Source organism: Drosophila novamexicana, unplaced genomic scaffold, assembly GCF_003285875.2.
Source record: "Drosophila novamexicana strain 15010-1031.04,08,12 unplaced genomic scaffold, DnovRS2.1 tig00000974-arrow-arrow-pilon, whole genome shotgun sequence".
NCBI lineage: Eukaryota > Metazoa > Arthropoda > Insecta > Diptera > Drosophilidae > Drosophila > Drosophila novamexicana.
The window spans coordinates 1,725,807-1,739,316 of NW_020824834.1; the positions used below are offsets into that span (position 1 = coordinate 1,725,807).

At 38.4% G+C, this 13,510-nt stretch overlaps 1 protein-coding gene across 1 annotated transcript in view; it reads right to left on the minus strand.

The window, feature by feature from the left end:
• Nucleotides 1-666: 666 nt before the first annotated feature.
• The window catches only part of LOC115765565 (protein bunched, class 2/F/G isoform), a 154,812-nt gene continuing 141,968 nt past the window's right edge, over nt 667-13,510 (minus strand). Inside the window, exon 3 of the mRNA XM_030709208.1 lies at nt 667-2,260. Coding sequence (XP_030565068.1) covers nt 1,751-2,260 — 510 coding nt within the window. The 3' untranslated portion in view covers nt 667-1,750. The remainder of the gene's footprint in view (nt 2,261-13,510) is intronic.

Consider the following 13,510-nt stretch of genomic DNA (forward strand, 5'->3'; position numbering starts at 1 on the left):
TCTCTCTTTCTCTCTCTCTCTCTCTCTCTCTCTTTTCTGTTTGTTGTTGTTGTGGCGGCAGAGTGTGTGTGTGTGTGTGTGTGTGTAACAGAAATCTTACAACAGATTTGATTTGCGTTTATACAAAAATTCGAAATTAATATTAATTATTAAACTAAATATTTGCATAACAATTAAAATAGGACGACTCATTTTCCACTTAATATTTAATATACATTTTCCATGTGTTTTCTTTTGGGGTTTTTCTTTCCTCTTGCTACTGCCGCTGAGAGTAAGGTGTATTTCTTTTAGTAGGGGTATTCACTTTAAAAGTGTCTACACACGATTTGCTTGCATTACTTTCTCTCCCTCTCTCTCTCTCGCTCTCGCTCTCTCGCTGTCTCTGTCTCGCTTTCTCTTGATAGTTGCACACATCATATTTAAATATATTTACAATAATTTTGTTGTTGTTTTTCTCTTGATTTGAATTACTTTGAAAAGAATTTGAAAAATGTTCTAATATATAACTACAACGATTTTCTACGTGTTGTGTTTTTTTTTTGTTGTTATTTTTTTTGTTTATAATAAATTGGAAACATGCACATTTACGATTTTTTGTTTGTAAGTTAATAATTTGCTTTGATTTAGTTAAATGATTAAAAATTATCAAAATAGCAGCATAATATATATAGATATATATATAGATATATAGATCTATAATCCGTGTTTATCAATTTATATATGTTTAGTTTAAAGTGAATCAAATTTTGTTGATCTCTGCTGCTGCTGCTGCGGACTTTCTTTAAGTGTATTTTTGTTTGTTTGTTTGTTTAGCGCTTGCTTCGGATATTTTCTTGCTTGCTTTTTACAATTTACAATGCACAATGCAAATTATCACATATTTTGTTTTCTCTTTCTCTATCTCTATCTTTCGCTGCTTTCCTCTGCCCATGCACATTGCGCGGCTCAAATTCTACTTTTACAATATTTAAGTATTTTTTGAAGCCAACTTTTATTTTCTTTTGCTTTTGGTTTTGTTTTTGTTTTTATTTATATTTATGATTTTGTTTTGCACAACTTCTATCGAGCGTTAAATAACATGAAACAAAATTCAATGAACAACAAAAAGGAAAAAAGTAGCGTTTTAAAATTAAACAAAAACATGAATTTCCTTTCGCCTTCCTTTTTTTCTCACTGTGTATATTGAACCTGAATGTTAATTGGCGCAGCAGCGCACTGTTAAATAATAATAAAAACACTCTGTTAAAGCGTTCGCTAACAGCTGTTGGCCAGCCGCAGCCTACTGGCTGTTAACGCGCAGTCTATCCATCTAACTATGTATGTGTGCGATTGAGTGTGAGTGTGTATGTGTGAAGGTATGTGTGTTAAACAAATATCACAATCGAAAAATTAACAAAATGGCGGCTGCAGCAGTGCTACCAGACAGCAACAGCCGCAGCTAACAGCGCGCAACGTTAACAGCAGCAGAACTCACTTCCACTTTCTCTCCTCTTCTTTCGCTCTCCCACTGGTTGAGCTTTTTTGTAATACTTTTGTTGTTGTTGTTGCTGTTGTCTGCTTTGTTAATGTTGCTGCGCTGCTGCTGTTGCTGGGGCATTGTTACTGGAAGGGGGAACGGGGGGCTGCTAACGCTTTACTCTGTCGCGGCGACAAAGTTTTAGTTGACATTTTCAATTATTTCGACATTCCAGTGCCCCTGGACAATGGGCCACATTAATAAAATTACGATTAAAACAAACTAACAAACAGCTTAGGACATTGGTCCGTTTGTGCTGATGGCCGCTGCCGCGATGCCGCTGCTTCCGTTCGCCGCTGGCTGCGCTGCATCGACAATTGAGGCTGTAGCAATTGCTGCGTCAACGCCGCTGCCGCTGCTGCTGCTGCCGTTCTCTGCGCCGACGCCGACGCCGCCGCCATTGGCGACGATAACTGTTGCTGCTGTTGGCGCTGCCGACGCCGCTGGGCTGGTTGCCGCTGCCGACGCCGGCGTCGCTGCCACTGTTACGGCTGCTGCTGTTGCTGTCGGCGCCGCTTGTATAGCTGGCGTTGCGGGCGGCGCTGCCACCGCAGCTGGCTGCTGATTGCCAGCGATTTGCAGCTGCATTTGCAACTGTTGCAGCGTCTCCGGCGACATGTTCGATTTGAGTATGTTGTTCTCCAGCTCCAGATTGGAGATCTTATCCATCAGCTCGGAGATGCGCTCTTTTAATACTTCCACCTCCTCGCGCACCGCTATCATGAGATGCGATTTGACCAGATCCTGTAAGGGCAGAGCAAGAAAATGTAATTAGTAACAGGCTAAAGTTAAAGTTAAAGTTATGGTTTTACAATTCGTAATTTGTGTTAACAGCTGAAAAACGCTGATTGTCTATGTTAAGTAACAGCGCCGTGTATTTTAACAGCGCGCACTGCTTTACTGCCGCTACTTACATTGCCTGTTAATTAACAGCACCTGTTATCGATATCGCTTTTCATTTCTAACGAATGGAAACTTTCGTGTGCTCGGAAAAACAATGTAAACGTGTGCATTTAAGGCGCGACCCATTCACGACAAATCAATTTCAATGTTTGCTCAATGCGTTGCGTGTTGCAGCGCAAAGTACTAAATAATTGCCAAGAAATGTGCATTTTGCGGCCAAATGTCAATGTCAAAACATGCCACATGCTCGTGAAAATTTAATATGCCCATTAACAGAAGGGGGTGAGGAGGGGCGCGCGGGGGCGGTGCCAAAGCTAAATACACGACACAGTTTGTCTCTGCCTGTTGCCCTCTCACTCGCACCCGCGTACGTGTGTGTGTGCGTGTGTGTGTGTCTGTCTGTGTGTGTGTGTGTCTGTCTGTGTGTGTGTGTGGCACGTGCAACATGGAGCGGCGGCAGGTGAGTATCGCTGACGACAGTTCCGTTCGCCTACGTTTTCTTTTTCGATTTTCATTTTCTCTGCTAAAAATAAAAACGCCTTCGTCAGGCATTTTCACATCGGATGTGGCCCGATTTTCAGCTGCAACAAAATGTTGACCAAAAGCAGCAGCAGATCGAACAAAAGAATACATATATATATATATAAAAACAACAATTCAGTCAACAACAACAAATTCGCGCAGCCACGCTGGCAGAAACGCGCGCGTTTCACGCGCGTTTCGCTTAGTCATAAAAATTGTCTCATATGATTTATGGCAGGGTGCGGACTGAGCGGAAAGGGGAGAGGGGCGAAGGGCGAGGGTTGGGTTGTCGTCTCGCATTTTCTGCGGCGAGTTTTTCTTTTGATTTGTGTTTCGGGAAAATTGAATATACCGTATTTATGTTTGCACGTTTTTTGAGCGATTTTGGCCAAATAAAAAGAAATAAATATAAATTGAAAAAAAAATTATATCAACATGAAATGAAAATCAAATTAGGCATGTGAATCCCGCAACTGCGCATAAAAAACAGGTGATAAATTTATAATAAAAAAGAAATGCTATAAGAAAAAAAACTGGTTAAAACTGGCGCCAGCGACGGCTCGAAAAAAAAAAAACAAAAAACAAACAAACAAGTGTAGAAATACGAGCAGAAAAAATAATTAAAAAATGCGCACACATACATATGTGCATATGTATGCCAAAGGTGGGCATATCATTTATTACTCATTAATTAATTCAATAATTTATGAACATTTCAGCGCAGACACAAAGCTAACAAAAGAATTCAAAGGCTAGAAACTGCCAAAAATGAAGGAAATGCATTTCTCTCACATATACACATACACACACACACGCACGCACGCACGCACACATACAGACAAGGCAGACAGTTGAGTCGGAATTCGAGTCGGGTCGAGGTTCGCATTTGGGTTCACGCGTCTCGCTCTCTGAGGTAGACACAAAACGTTGCTTCTTCTTGTTTTTTTTTTTTGTCTTTCGTTTATTTTTATTTAACGTTTCTTTCAGTTTTTTTTTTTGGCTGCACTACGCTTAACGAAACTCACACACACACACACACACACGCATACAAATATGGCGACCGCTTCACTTGTTCCATGTGCTCTTTGTTTTTATCTCTTTTACTTCTTATGAATAATCTATGCATGTACACACAAAAATTAACTGTTTTCAGTTAGAGCATATACACACACACACACACACATACATAGATTTATGCATTTGTTTTTTTCGACTTGTTTGCCTTGACGACAGCCTCACGAAAAAAAGAAAAAAAATCAATACAAATTGCAAGGTGAAATTTTGTTCTCAATGCAACGGACTATACTATATATATATATATACTTTTATGTTGTATAGTTTTGGTAACTCTTACGGTACATACTTTGGCATTTGGCACCATAACATAGCAGGGGCTATCGTAGCCCTTCTGCCAGATCTCGTATAGCCAATTCTCGGGCTGACGCAGCGACATGGTGCCCATCATGATTATGTTGTTGTTTTTGCACTAGCGGAGTATTTGTTAATTAAGTTCTATTTGCCTTTCGCACTTGCGAGTATTTTTTTTTTAGTTTCTTTTTGTTTTGCTTGATGCGCTTCACATACACTTATATAATACAAATTTGTTGCAATTATCTATCACAGTTATATTGTGTTGTGCACTCTGCTTCGTTTGCTTTTGCTTTTGCTTTTATGCTTTGTGCTTGAGTTTTTGTGTGTGCCGTATTTTTTTTTGGTATGATCTTCTTTTGCGTTGCGTTTACGACGAAAGTTCAGCAATAACTGAATTCGCTGCGTAGCTTTTTGGTAATTTGTGAGACCGGCCGCAGAGCTTTTGCATTTGCATTCAAAGTCGACACTGAAAGCTCTTTTTTCTGCTTCTTCTTCTTTTATCTCAATTGATACTTTGATATTTTGTGTGTTGGCTGAATTAATGTAATTCACTTAAAAAAGTCTCTTGTTGGCTGCGCTTGCACAAACTATACTTAAAAATTATATCTATATATATATATGTTGTATTTTATAATTTCTTGATTTTATTTTTTCTTGTATTTCTTGCGTTTAGCGTGTGGCGTGTTGCGAGTTAAACTGGCGACTGAACGTCTGCTTGCAATTAGCGTCGCATTTTATATAAAATGGCAGCTAGCGAGAGAGCCAGCGCCAGAGAGAGAGAGAGCGAGCGCGCGAGCGCGTGAGAGAGCGCGAGCGCGCAGAGAGCCTGTGCATGTGATGAGAGCGTGTCGCAAGAAAGAGAGAGAGGGAGAGAGAGGGAGAGAGAGGGCGCGCTGTGTATCTGGCAAATACATTTATTTGGGAGTGCGCGCCATGTTGCGACAGCTACAGCTACACAGCTGTGTGTGCGTGCATGTGCGTGCGTGCGTGTGCGTGTGTGTGTGTGTGTATGTATCTCATTGACGGGTGTGTATATCTCTATCTATCAGCATTTTATAGCAAAGCTGCGGCTGCTGTTCTCTCTGTTTGTTTTGACGCGATTTGCCTCGATAATTTACACGCTATTTTTTTCTTTTTTCATTATATTTTTGACAAGCAAAAAAAAAACAAAAATGAAAAAAAAAGCAACCCGAAAATGTTAACAAAATTTGGAAACCAGCCGGCATCTTATGTCTATATAGGTGTTTAGATACATATACTATAAAAAGTATCTCAAACAACAACATTTTGCCACTCGTTTGCGGCATGACAAATTTGCTGCCTATTTTTTTTTGTTTTTTGTTTTTTGCTGTTCCTTTTGGCACTTTTGCGCTGCGACGCAAAAACTTTACGACACATTTTGTTTTTGTGTGCTTTTTATCATAAAAAGAGGAAGACGAAGAGGAAGAAGAGTAGGAATGCTCAGAGTTCTTTTAGATACTTTTGAGCAAACATGCGATGGCTTTTCAGAAACGAAAAAAAAAACGTGGTGGTGGCTTTTCACCTTTTTGCGCATTGCGTTTTATGCTGAGGAGAGGTTCTGCAGACTTTTGTTTTGACTGGGCAATCGGAATGCCATGTTGTAAATACATATATACACATATATGTGTGTGTGCATGTGTGTATGTATGTAAGCGTGGCAATTTGTTTCCGCTTTGCTGCGAAATGGTTGAGGAAAAGAAAACAACAGCGGCGGCAAATCGAGCCCACAGCATTTTCAAGGGCTTGCGAATTTGCAAAACAAATTGTCAACAACAACAACAACAACAACAAAAGAACAACAGAACAACAACAAGAAAACAACTGTGTTCAAAATTCAACACACAGCGCGAGAACATGAAACGTATCGATTACATGCGCATGTCGCAGAAGAGAAGCCCCACCCTCCGCCCACAACCCTCCCCCCGCACCGCACAAGCCAGGCAAACACAACAAAACAAAGCTCAACAAAACACACACACAGATACAGACACAAATACAGATACAGATACAGATACGAATACAGATACAGATACAGTTACAGATACAGATACACATGGCAGATGCATATCTGATTTTCCCATAGAGCACAACAAAATGCCGGCAACAAATTGTGAATTGTAAAAAAACATCCGCGTTAAGGCGGCAAAAAATATTATTTAAAAAAATAAACAAAAAACGAAAACAATAATAAAACATAAATGCAAAGCAAACAAATGTGTAATATAGCAAAAAAAGGTGGAAAAGGAAAGCAATTAAACAAACAACAATTAAATGCACATTTGTATAAACAAATTGCAATACACAAGTTGTGAAGAGCGGAGTGGGGAAGGGGGGGGGGGGGGGGGGCAGAAACCGAAGCTGTTTAATGAGTATCCATAAAACTGTTTTCGAAATGGCAAATAATTAAAATACCGCGTTTGAATTTAATAAAAAAAAGTTTTTAGAACAAAATGTAATAAATAAAGTCTTTATAAAGCAAATCCAACCTGTTAACCTGTTAACATTAATGTTAACACGCCACTGTTAACAATGTAAATTGATAACATGACATGTTAACATCTTAACATAAAAATGTAACTAAACGATGTAAAGTTGTATTTTGTGAACGGTAAATCACAGAAACCTTAACTGTGAACTGTGAATGAAAAAGTTAAATATCGAAATAATGCACAAATAATAAATATGAACAATTTTTGTTACCAAGCTGAATCTTGCTTTGTGCCCATCACATATGCCTCATATTGGCAAGCTGCCAATATTCAAGTACGCATATATTCACCATTCACTATTCATTATTCATTATTCATTGTTCAAACGATGCGCCATAGCCAACACAAAAAAAAACAAAAAACACATTTGACAATCGTCGCCGGGTCTGGCAATAAAAATGCCACTTGTTGGGGGCGGGTGTCAAGGGGTTGAGGCAGGCTAAAGCAGCGGGAGGGAGGAGTGAGGGGACGTCTTTTCAACAATTACGTATTGAGTATTACATTAGTTAACGGAGAGGGAGAGGGAGTGGGAGAGAGACTCCCCCGCATGAACAAATATATTTGTAAAGTGATTACAAATAAAAATTTTTATTAAATGTGTGTGTGTGTGGAAATTTTTATTTGTTGTTTACAAAAAGCAAAATGGGCAACAACAAATAGTTACAATAAAAGTTAACTGACGCGTGTGGAAAATTACAACAGAGAATTTTAGTTTTATTTATTTTGTTTATGCACATATATTCCCCTTTTTTTTTATTATATTATATTCTTAATATGAATTTGGCACGCGGTCAACGCGTGAAAGGGACGCAACTGAAGGGGAAATGGAAAAGGTTTGGAAATTCATTTTCAATCGAAGAAAATCGAATTTCAATTGAGTCACATATTTATTTAAGCCTAATTAAAGCTTGAAGAAGAAGAATAACGTTAATTCTTAAAATTGAATTGAATAAAAAAATACTTTTAACTGCAATTTGCATATCTAAAATATTCTCAGTGTAAGTAAAACCCTTCTTAGATTAGGTAACATTTTTATGTCTTGCGTTTAGAACTTTCGGAATTGAAAAATTGCTGGAAATAAGCCCCATTTTTTGGCAAAAGCCATTTGCAGTTCTCAACACATTCTGTATTCAATGTAAACACAACAGCACTGTATTTTCTCGCAGTGCACGGCCTACTGTTGCGGCAATTAAAAGCAAATTCCGGCTGATTCCATTACTGAATCACATTCGGCGCGTGTTGCGCAGCGTTGCACAATCCAACGGATTGCCATCGCTGTGCACTGGACTTTGGGCACTGCACAACACTGCGCCGCACCAAAACCGCGCTGCACCGCACTGCCACAAGCGATAAGATAATTGAGAAGCGAATTGTTCTTATCACTGACAAAAACAACGCGAACTGTTACCTTGGCATAAAGATCCCAAAGCTGGCTACAAAACAAGAGAGAGAGAGAGGGGTAGAGGGGGAAAGGGGATCAAATCCCAGCGTCGACACGCAGTCTCCTAGAACTGCAGATGACAGCTGGATAGTTGGCTGGATTGCCGGAGTCAGAGGTTATATAAATGAATGACAGTTGCCTGATTAGAATGTTGTCTGACTCGACTCGGTGCAAATAAACAAACGAATTAACACTCCTGAGTTACGAATGGGCTTGGCTAATATACATATAAATCAAGAACTTGACAGAAGCTAGCTAAGGGGATATTCCTCAACAAAAAGAGGAGACAGCAAAGCGCAGTTCGAGCTGGGAAAATATAGAACATGATCGTGGAAAATGGGTGAGAGTACTTAGTACAGTAAAGGCAACTATCTGCCAGGGGTATAGAATGAACATAAAGTGAACATGGAGGACGCCTCTTTTGTGTGCTTCTCAATGATTATGTTGCGTTGAACAAGTAAAGGAAATAATATGCCCATTGAAAATAAATATTGAGACAATTGACAAAAGATAAGCCAAAGAAGAGCTGATGTGATTGCATACAATGTGACCATGGAGGACGGCTGCTAAGTCAATGTAGATAAGCTGATTGCAATCAAAGTGACAATGGAGGACAGTTGCATGTGAAAAGACGCAGAATAATCATTGATTGGGAAGTCTGCATCTTTTGTTGGGCAATAAAAAGTGACCATGGAGAACAAGTAAATATATATATTTTGAATGTGATTACTCAACAAGTGACAATGGAGGAAAGTTGCATAGGGAAAGACTGAGTGCGTCTTTTGGTTGGGTACAAAGTGACCATGGAGGACTAGTCAAGGCGGTATAATCGTATATGCCCATACAGATAAGGTTCTTGCAAATAAACTGACCATGGAGGACAGTTGCATATGAAAATGCTCAGAAGAATCATTGATAACTGAGACTGGTTAGGCAAGAGCTAGGCATTAAAGTGACCATGGAGGACCAGTAAATACACATATTATAATGCCCGTACAGATAAGGTAAATGCAAGTAAGCTGACAATGGAGGGTACTCAGAATAAGCATTGATAAGTGATTCTGCATCTTCCATTGGGCCTTAAAGTGAACATGGAGGAACAGTTTATACTAAATATAATGTCAAGTCAATATGAAAAGCAAATTTATTCTTGACAAGAGACACAGCAGAGACAAGAGAGTGAGAGAGAGAGAAAGAGAGAGAGAGAGGGGGGAAGAGATCACGCCACCTGTCAGCACATTTGCTAGACGAGCATTTTCCCAGCATTTTCCCCCTCCCCCACCACCAAGTGTTTGCCAACAGCTCGAAGAGGGGGAAAGAAAGAACGCATCATTATGCGCCGTATTGACAGCTGTGCCAAATTTTTGTTTGAATTTGGCCCAAAACATTTACCGTTAATATAGACAAACGGGAGCCAAGAGATATTTGTGCTCAGCCTTGGGTCTGTGGGGAAACTTTACAGAAAAGATAAGAAAAACAACAACAACAGCTGCTTATCATTTGAAATGTCTCCTCTGATAAACGGGCAAACGAAATATGCCTGAGAAATTTGCCTCGAACTTGTTTCAGGCCAGCAAAATGCAACAGAATACACTGTGCAAAATAGTGCGTTCATCTCAAGCAATTTGCAGAAAACAAGAAAAAGGTGTTGGCATTAAGTAAAAACTGTGTTTTTCAAAGAATCTATGAAGTCATTCGAGCATTAAATGTATTGGAATTTTGAGGAGGATATGGAGAAACACGCTTGGACAAAGTGAAAAGTGTTTATTATAAGATTCAACATGCTTGAAAATGGATTCAAATACAAAACTTTTTAGTTCAAGAACTGCATTTGACTATTTTATATATTTGAATCGGCATATTGAGGAATAGTTCTTATTATTATATTATTATTTCATGCTTAGTTCAAGACAATTTCGTCCTTGGCCGCAATTTGTCGATGATTTGACTCGAGTTTTTCTGCAAGTGTGCAGATATAGCATATATGTTTATGGAGGCCCACGTATTTGTTTTGTTTTGATTTTGATTTTGTGCGAGTCGCCCTCTTTTTTATTGGTTTTCCATGGAACAGCTGCTGCTGACGTAGCGCTGCTCGACCGCTAAGTGGTCAACAATTGAAATTCATTAAAATCAAATCAAAACAGGAAAAAAAAAATGGAATGAATACTGTGAAGAGCACAAGAAATCGGTCACAAATTCGACTAATATGCGAAGCGGGCCGTTTTAATAGGGCTCGGGGGGGTGGCGCCTCATCTGTCGCTTATCAGTTTGCCAGCTTGTCTGGCTGTCTTATCAGTTGCGCCGTGTTTCACACAACGCACGCGTGATTAACCCAAAGGCAAATAGAACATTAGAATACAATAACACAAAAATAACGCAGCTACGTTTCGACGCGTAATCAACAACTATTAGCACATTTGTTTACCACAAAACAGAATCCAAGCTGAGCCCAACTGAAAGATAAACGCGTAAACAGGTAACAAATATAAGCCCAGAGACAGGGCAAATGTTGCTCTATACTCTGTTGCCCAGGCGAAAGGTAGAGTATATAGAGTTTCAGGGTTTTAATTTGCCACGACCACAATTGCCCGTTCGTACTGTGAAGAATCTGTGAGATCAGATAACAAGTTTACAATGAACTTAAACCAAACCATTAATCAACACTCAAAAAGAAACTCAGTCAGTTGCTTTGAGCTGTTTTACAACACCGGCCACCAGTATTAATCAGCCCCAGACTTTGTTAGAGCTTGTTCTTATCTTATCCCATGTTAAAATCTATAAATGGATGCATGTCTTTCTTTATGAGAGCTCGTTTTCAACACTGGCAACCAGTATTGTTTTTATTTCATCCCATATCTAAGTATAAATATGTGTAAGCATCTTTCTGTGAGCTGGTTTCTAACACTGCCAACCAGTGTTTACTTCAGCCTTTAGGTTTTGTTCTAACTTGTTATTCCTATTTTATACAATGTCTATAAATATATGTATATTTTTCATGGAGTTGTTTTTCAACACTGCCAACTACAGCATTAATCAGACTACAAGCTTTGTGCAAAATTGTTCCTATTTTATGCGCTTTCTTTATAAATTTATATGTATATATATTTGTTCCTTTCTCTCTTTTTCAACACTGGCAACCAGAGTATTAATCAGTCAGTAGGCTGCCTTGTTCTTACTTGTTGTTATTCTTAGTGTATCCCATGTCTAAAAATATACCCGTAAACATGTGTACATGCATGTATCTTTTATTTGTGAGAATGATTCTCATGCTAATTTGTGTGTTTATCACAGGTAGCCTTCAGGCTGGGTATTTTTTTCTTTTTTCAGTTGTCTCTTCCAACTGTATTGTTTTTCTGGCATAATATTTGGCCAAAACAAATAGTGCTACCAATTGCCACAGTTGCGTATTTGCTTTGAAATTAGCATGTTTTGGGTCTGGGTCTGGTTCTGTTCGCAAATAGATCAATGGCAACAATTTAGCAGCAGCTGCTGGGAGTACTACTCCGGCTAATCTATCGAAAGGTGTCCCAACTACAGGTATAGTATGTGCTGGGCACGTGTAGCCCAAGCTCAAACAAAGGCACAGTCCCACAGTCAGCCTTATCATTTCAATATATATATATATATATATATATATATATATATATATATATATATATATGTTTGCAATAGACAATTGTATCTGTTGTCTGCTTGGGGCAATCAAAGGAAATTCCAATAAAATGCTAAACGAGCTAAATGGAAGACAGTTTGTTTCGCATAGTAAATATTGCAGAGCAACTGACGAAACAGCCATAGAAAATGTATTAGGAACTTAACTAAATATTGACGGCAATGAATGATTGACAGACTCTCGACTCTCGAGTATATATCTACTATATCTATATATCTTCTAGTCGTGCATTTAACTATATTTGTTATGAAGAATTATTTCCTGCTTTTTACATATTCCAGAAACTTTTAGAAATTATAAGCTCAACTGAGCAAAATTCGGGGATTTAAGATGTGATTTATTTTTTGGTGCTACATCATTTGAGCCGGGCAACGCCTGGTAATTTCTATTAGCACGCTAACTTTCGTTTTAATTATACATTTTTCTATATAAAAGGTAATCTATCGACCCCAAGAGAATTCTCGGAGTACATTATATAGAAACTAATCTCATAAATAGATTAGGATTTTGTAGAAAATAATCTTGTGTAGAGCTCATGACTTATAGAAACTAATCTCAAGTAGATCTCATGACTTCATCTATATCAAAATAGAAAATGAGCTTAAGTAGATCTCATCTCTTCTAATATTGCGTGTTTTTTCCCAATTTCTCGCAGGGTTCCTCAAGTTTCTGCCCTTGCTTTCCAATGGAATATTTTCCCACAGAAATTCTAGAAATTCTATTTTGTCATGTCAATTAGTGATCTTTGCGTCCGATGTGATTAATTAGTGTACACATGTTTCTTAAGCAATAAGCAAGTGCCCAATTAATTTCTATGAAATTGCGAAAATGTGCATAATTGAACAGCGTGTCGTACACGATAAATATAAAAAATATATATTAAGAATAGGATGTGCCACCCACACGTTGAATCAAGGAAAATATGACACATGAATAGGGGCAAAAGAAAAGCTAAAAACGTGCCAAGAGAGAGAGAGAGGGAGAGAGGCAGAGTGGGCGGAGGCAAAGTAGAATAGGCCTGCCATGAAAATTGCTTTTAAAACTATTTTGGTCAGCTTTATTATATATATATATATCGGTATATATGTATATAGGGCGCAAGCTTTGACAGCTGAACATGTGGTGCGCCAGATGATATATTCTATGTAGTTTATAAAGATATTCGCCAAAGACATTGACAGTTTTGAATTGGGTTGATCCGCAAACCAAATACGAAACATTACTCATCAGTTTTCTATTCTTATACTTTGGGTCGGCACATTATAAAGGAAAATTGAACACGACACGCACATCTGGCGTTTGTTAGAGAAGACGCGAAAACCTTAACCCAAAACTTGTCAAATTGCGCCAATCAACAACTAATTATGCGAATTGGTAACAAGGATAATACGCGTCGCGGTCCACCAAAAATATCTCGAATGCAATCGTAATAGCTGCAAATAATACTACGTAAACATTTGCCTTTGGCTCTCAGATTAGTTTTGTGCACATATTTATTTATTTATTTTCAAAAAGAAATTGCGAAATTTAGGTCAATAGGAAAAGTTTATTCAACCTCAGACGAGCGTAAAAAT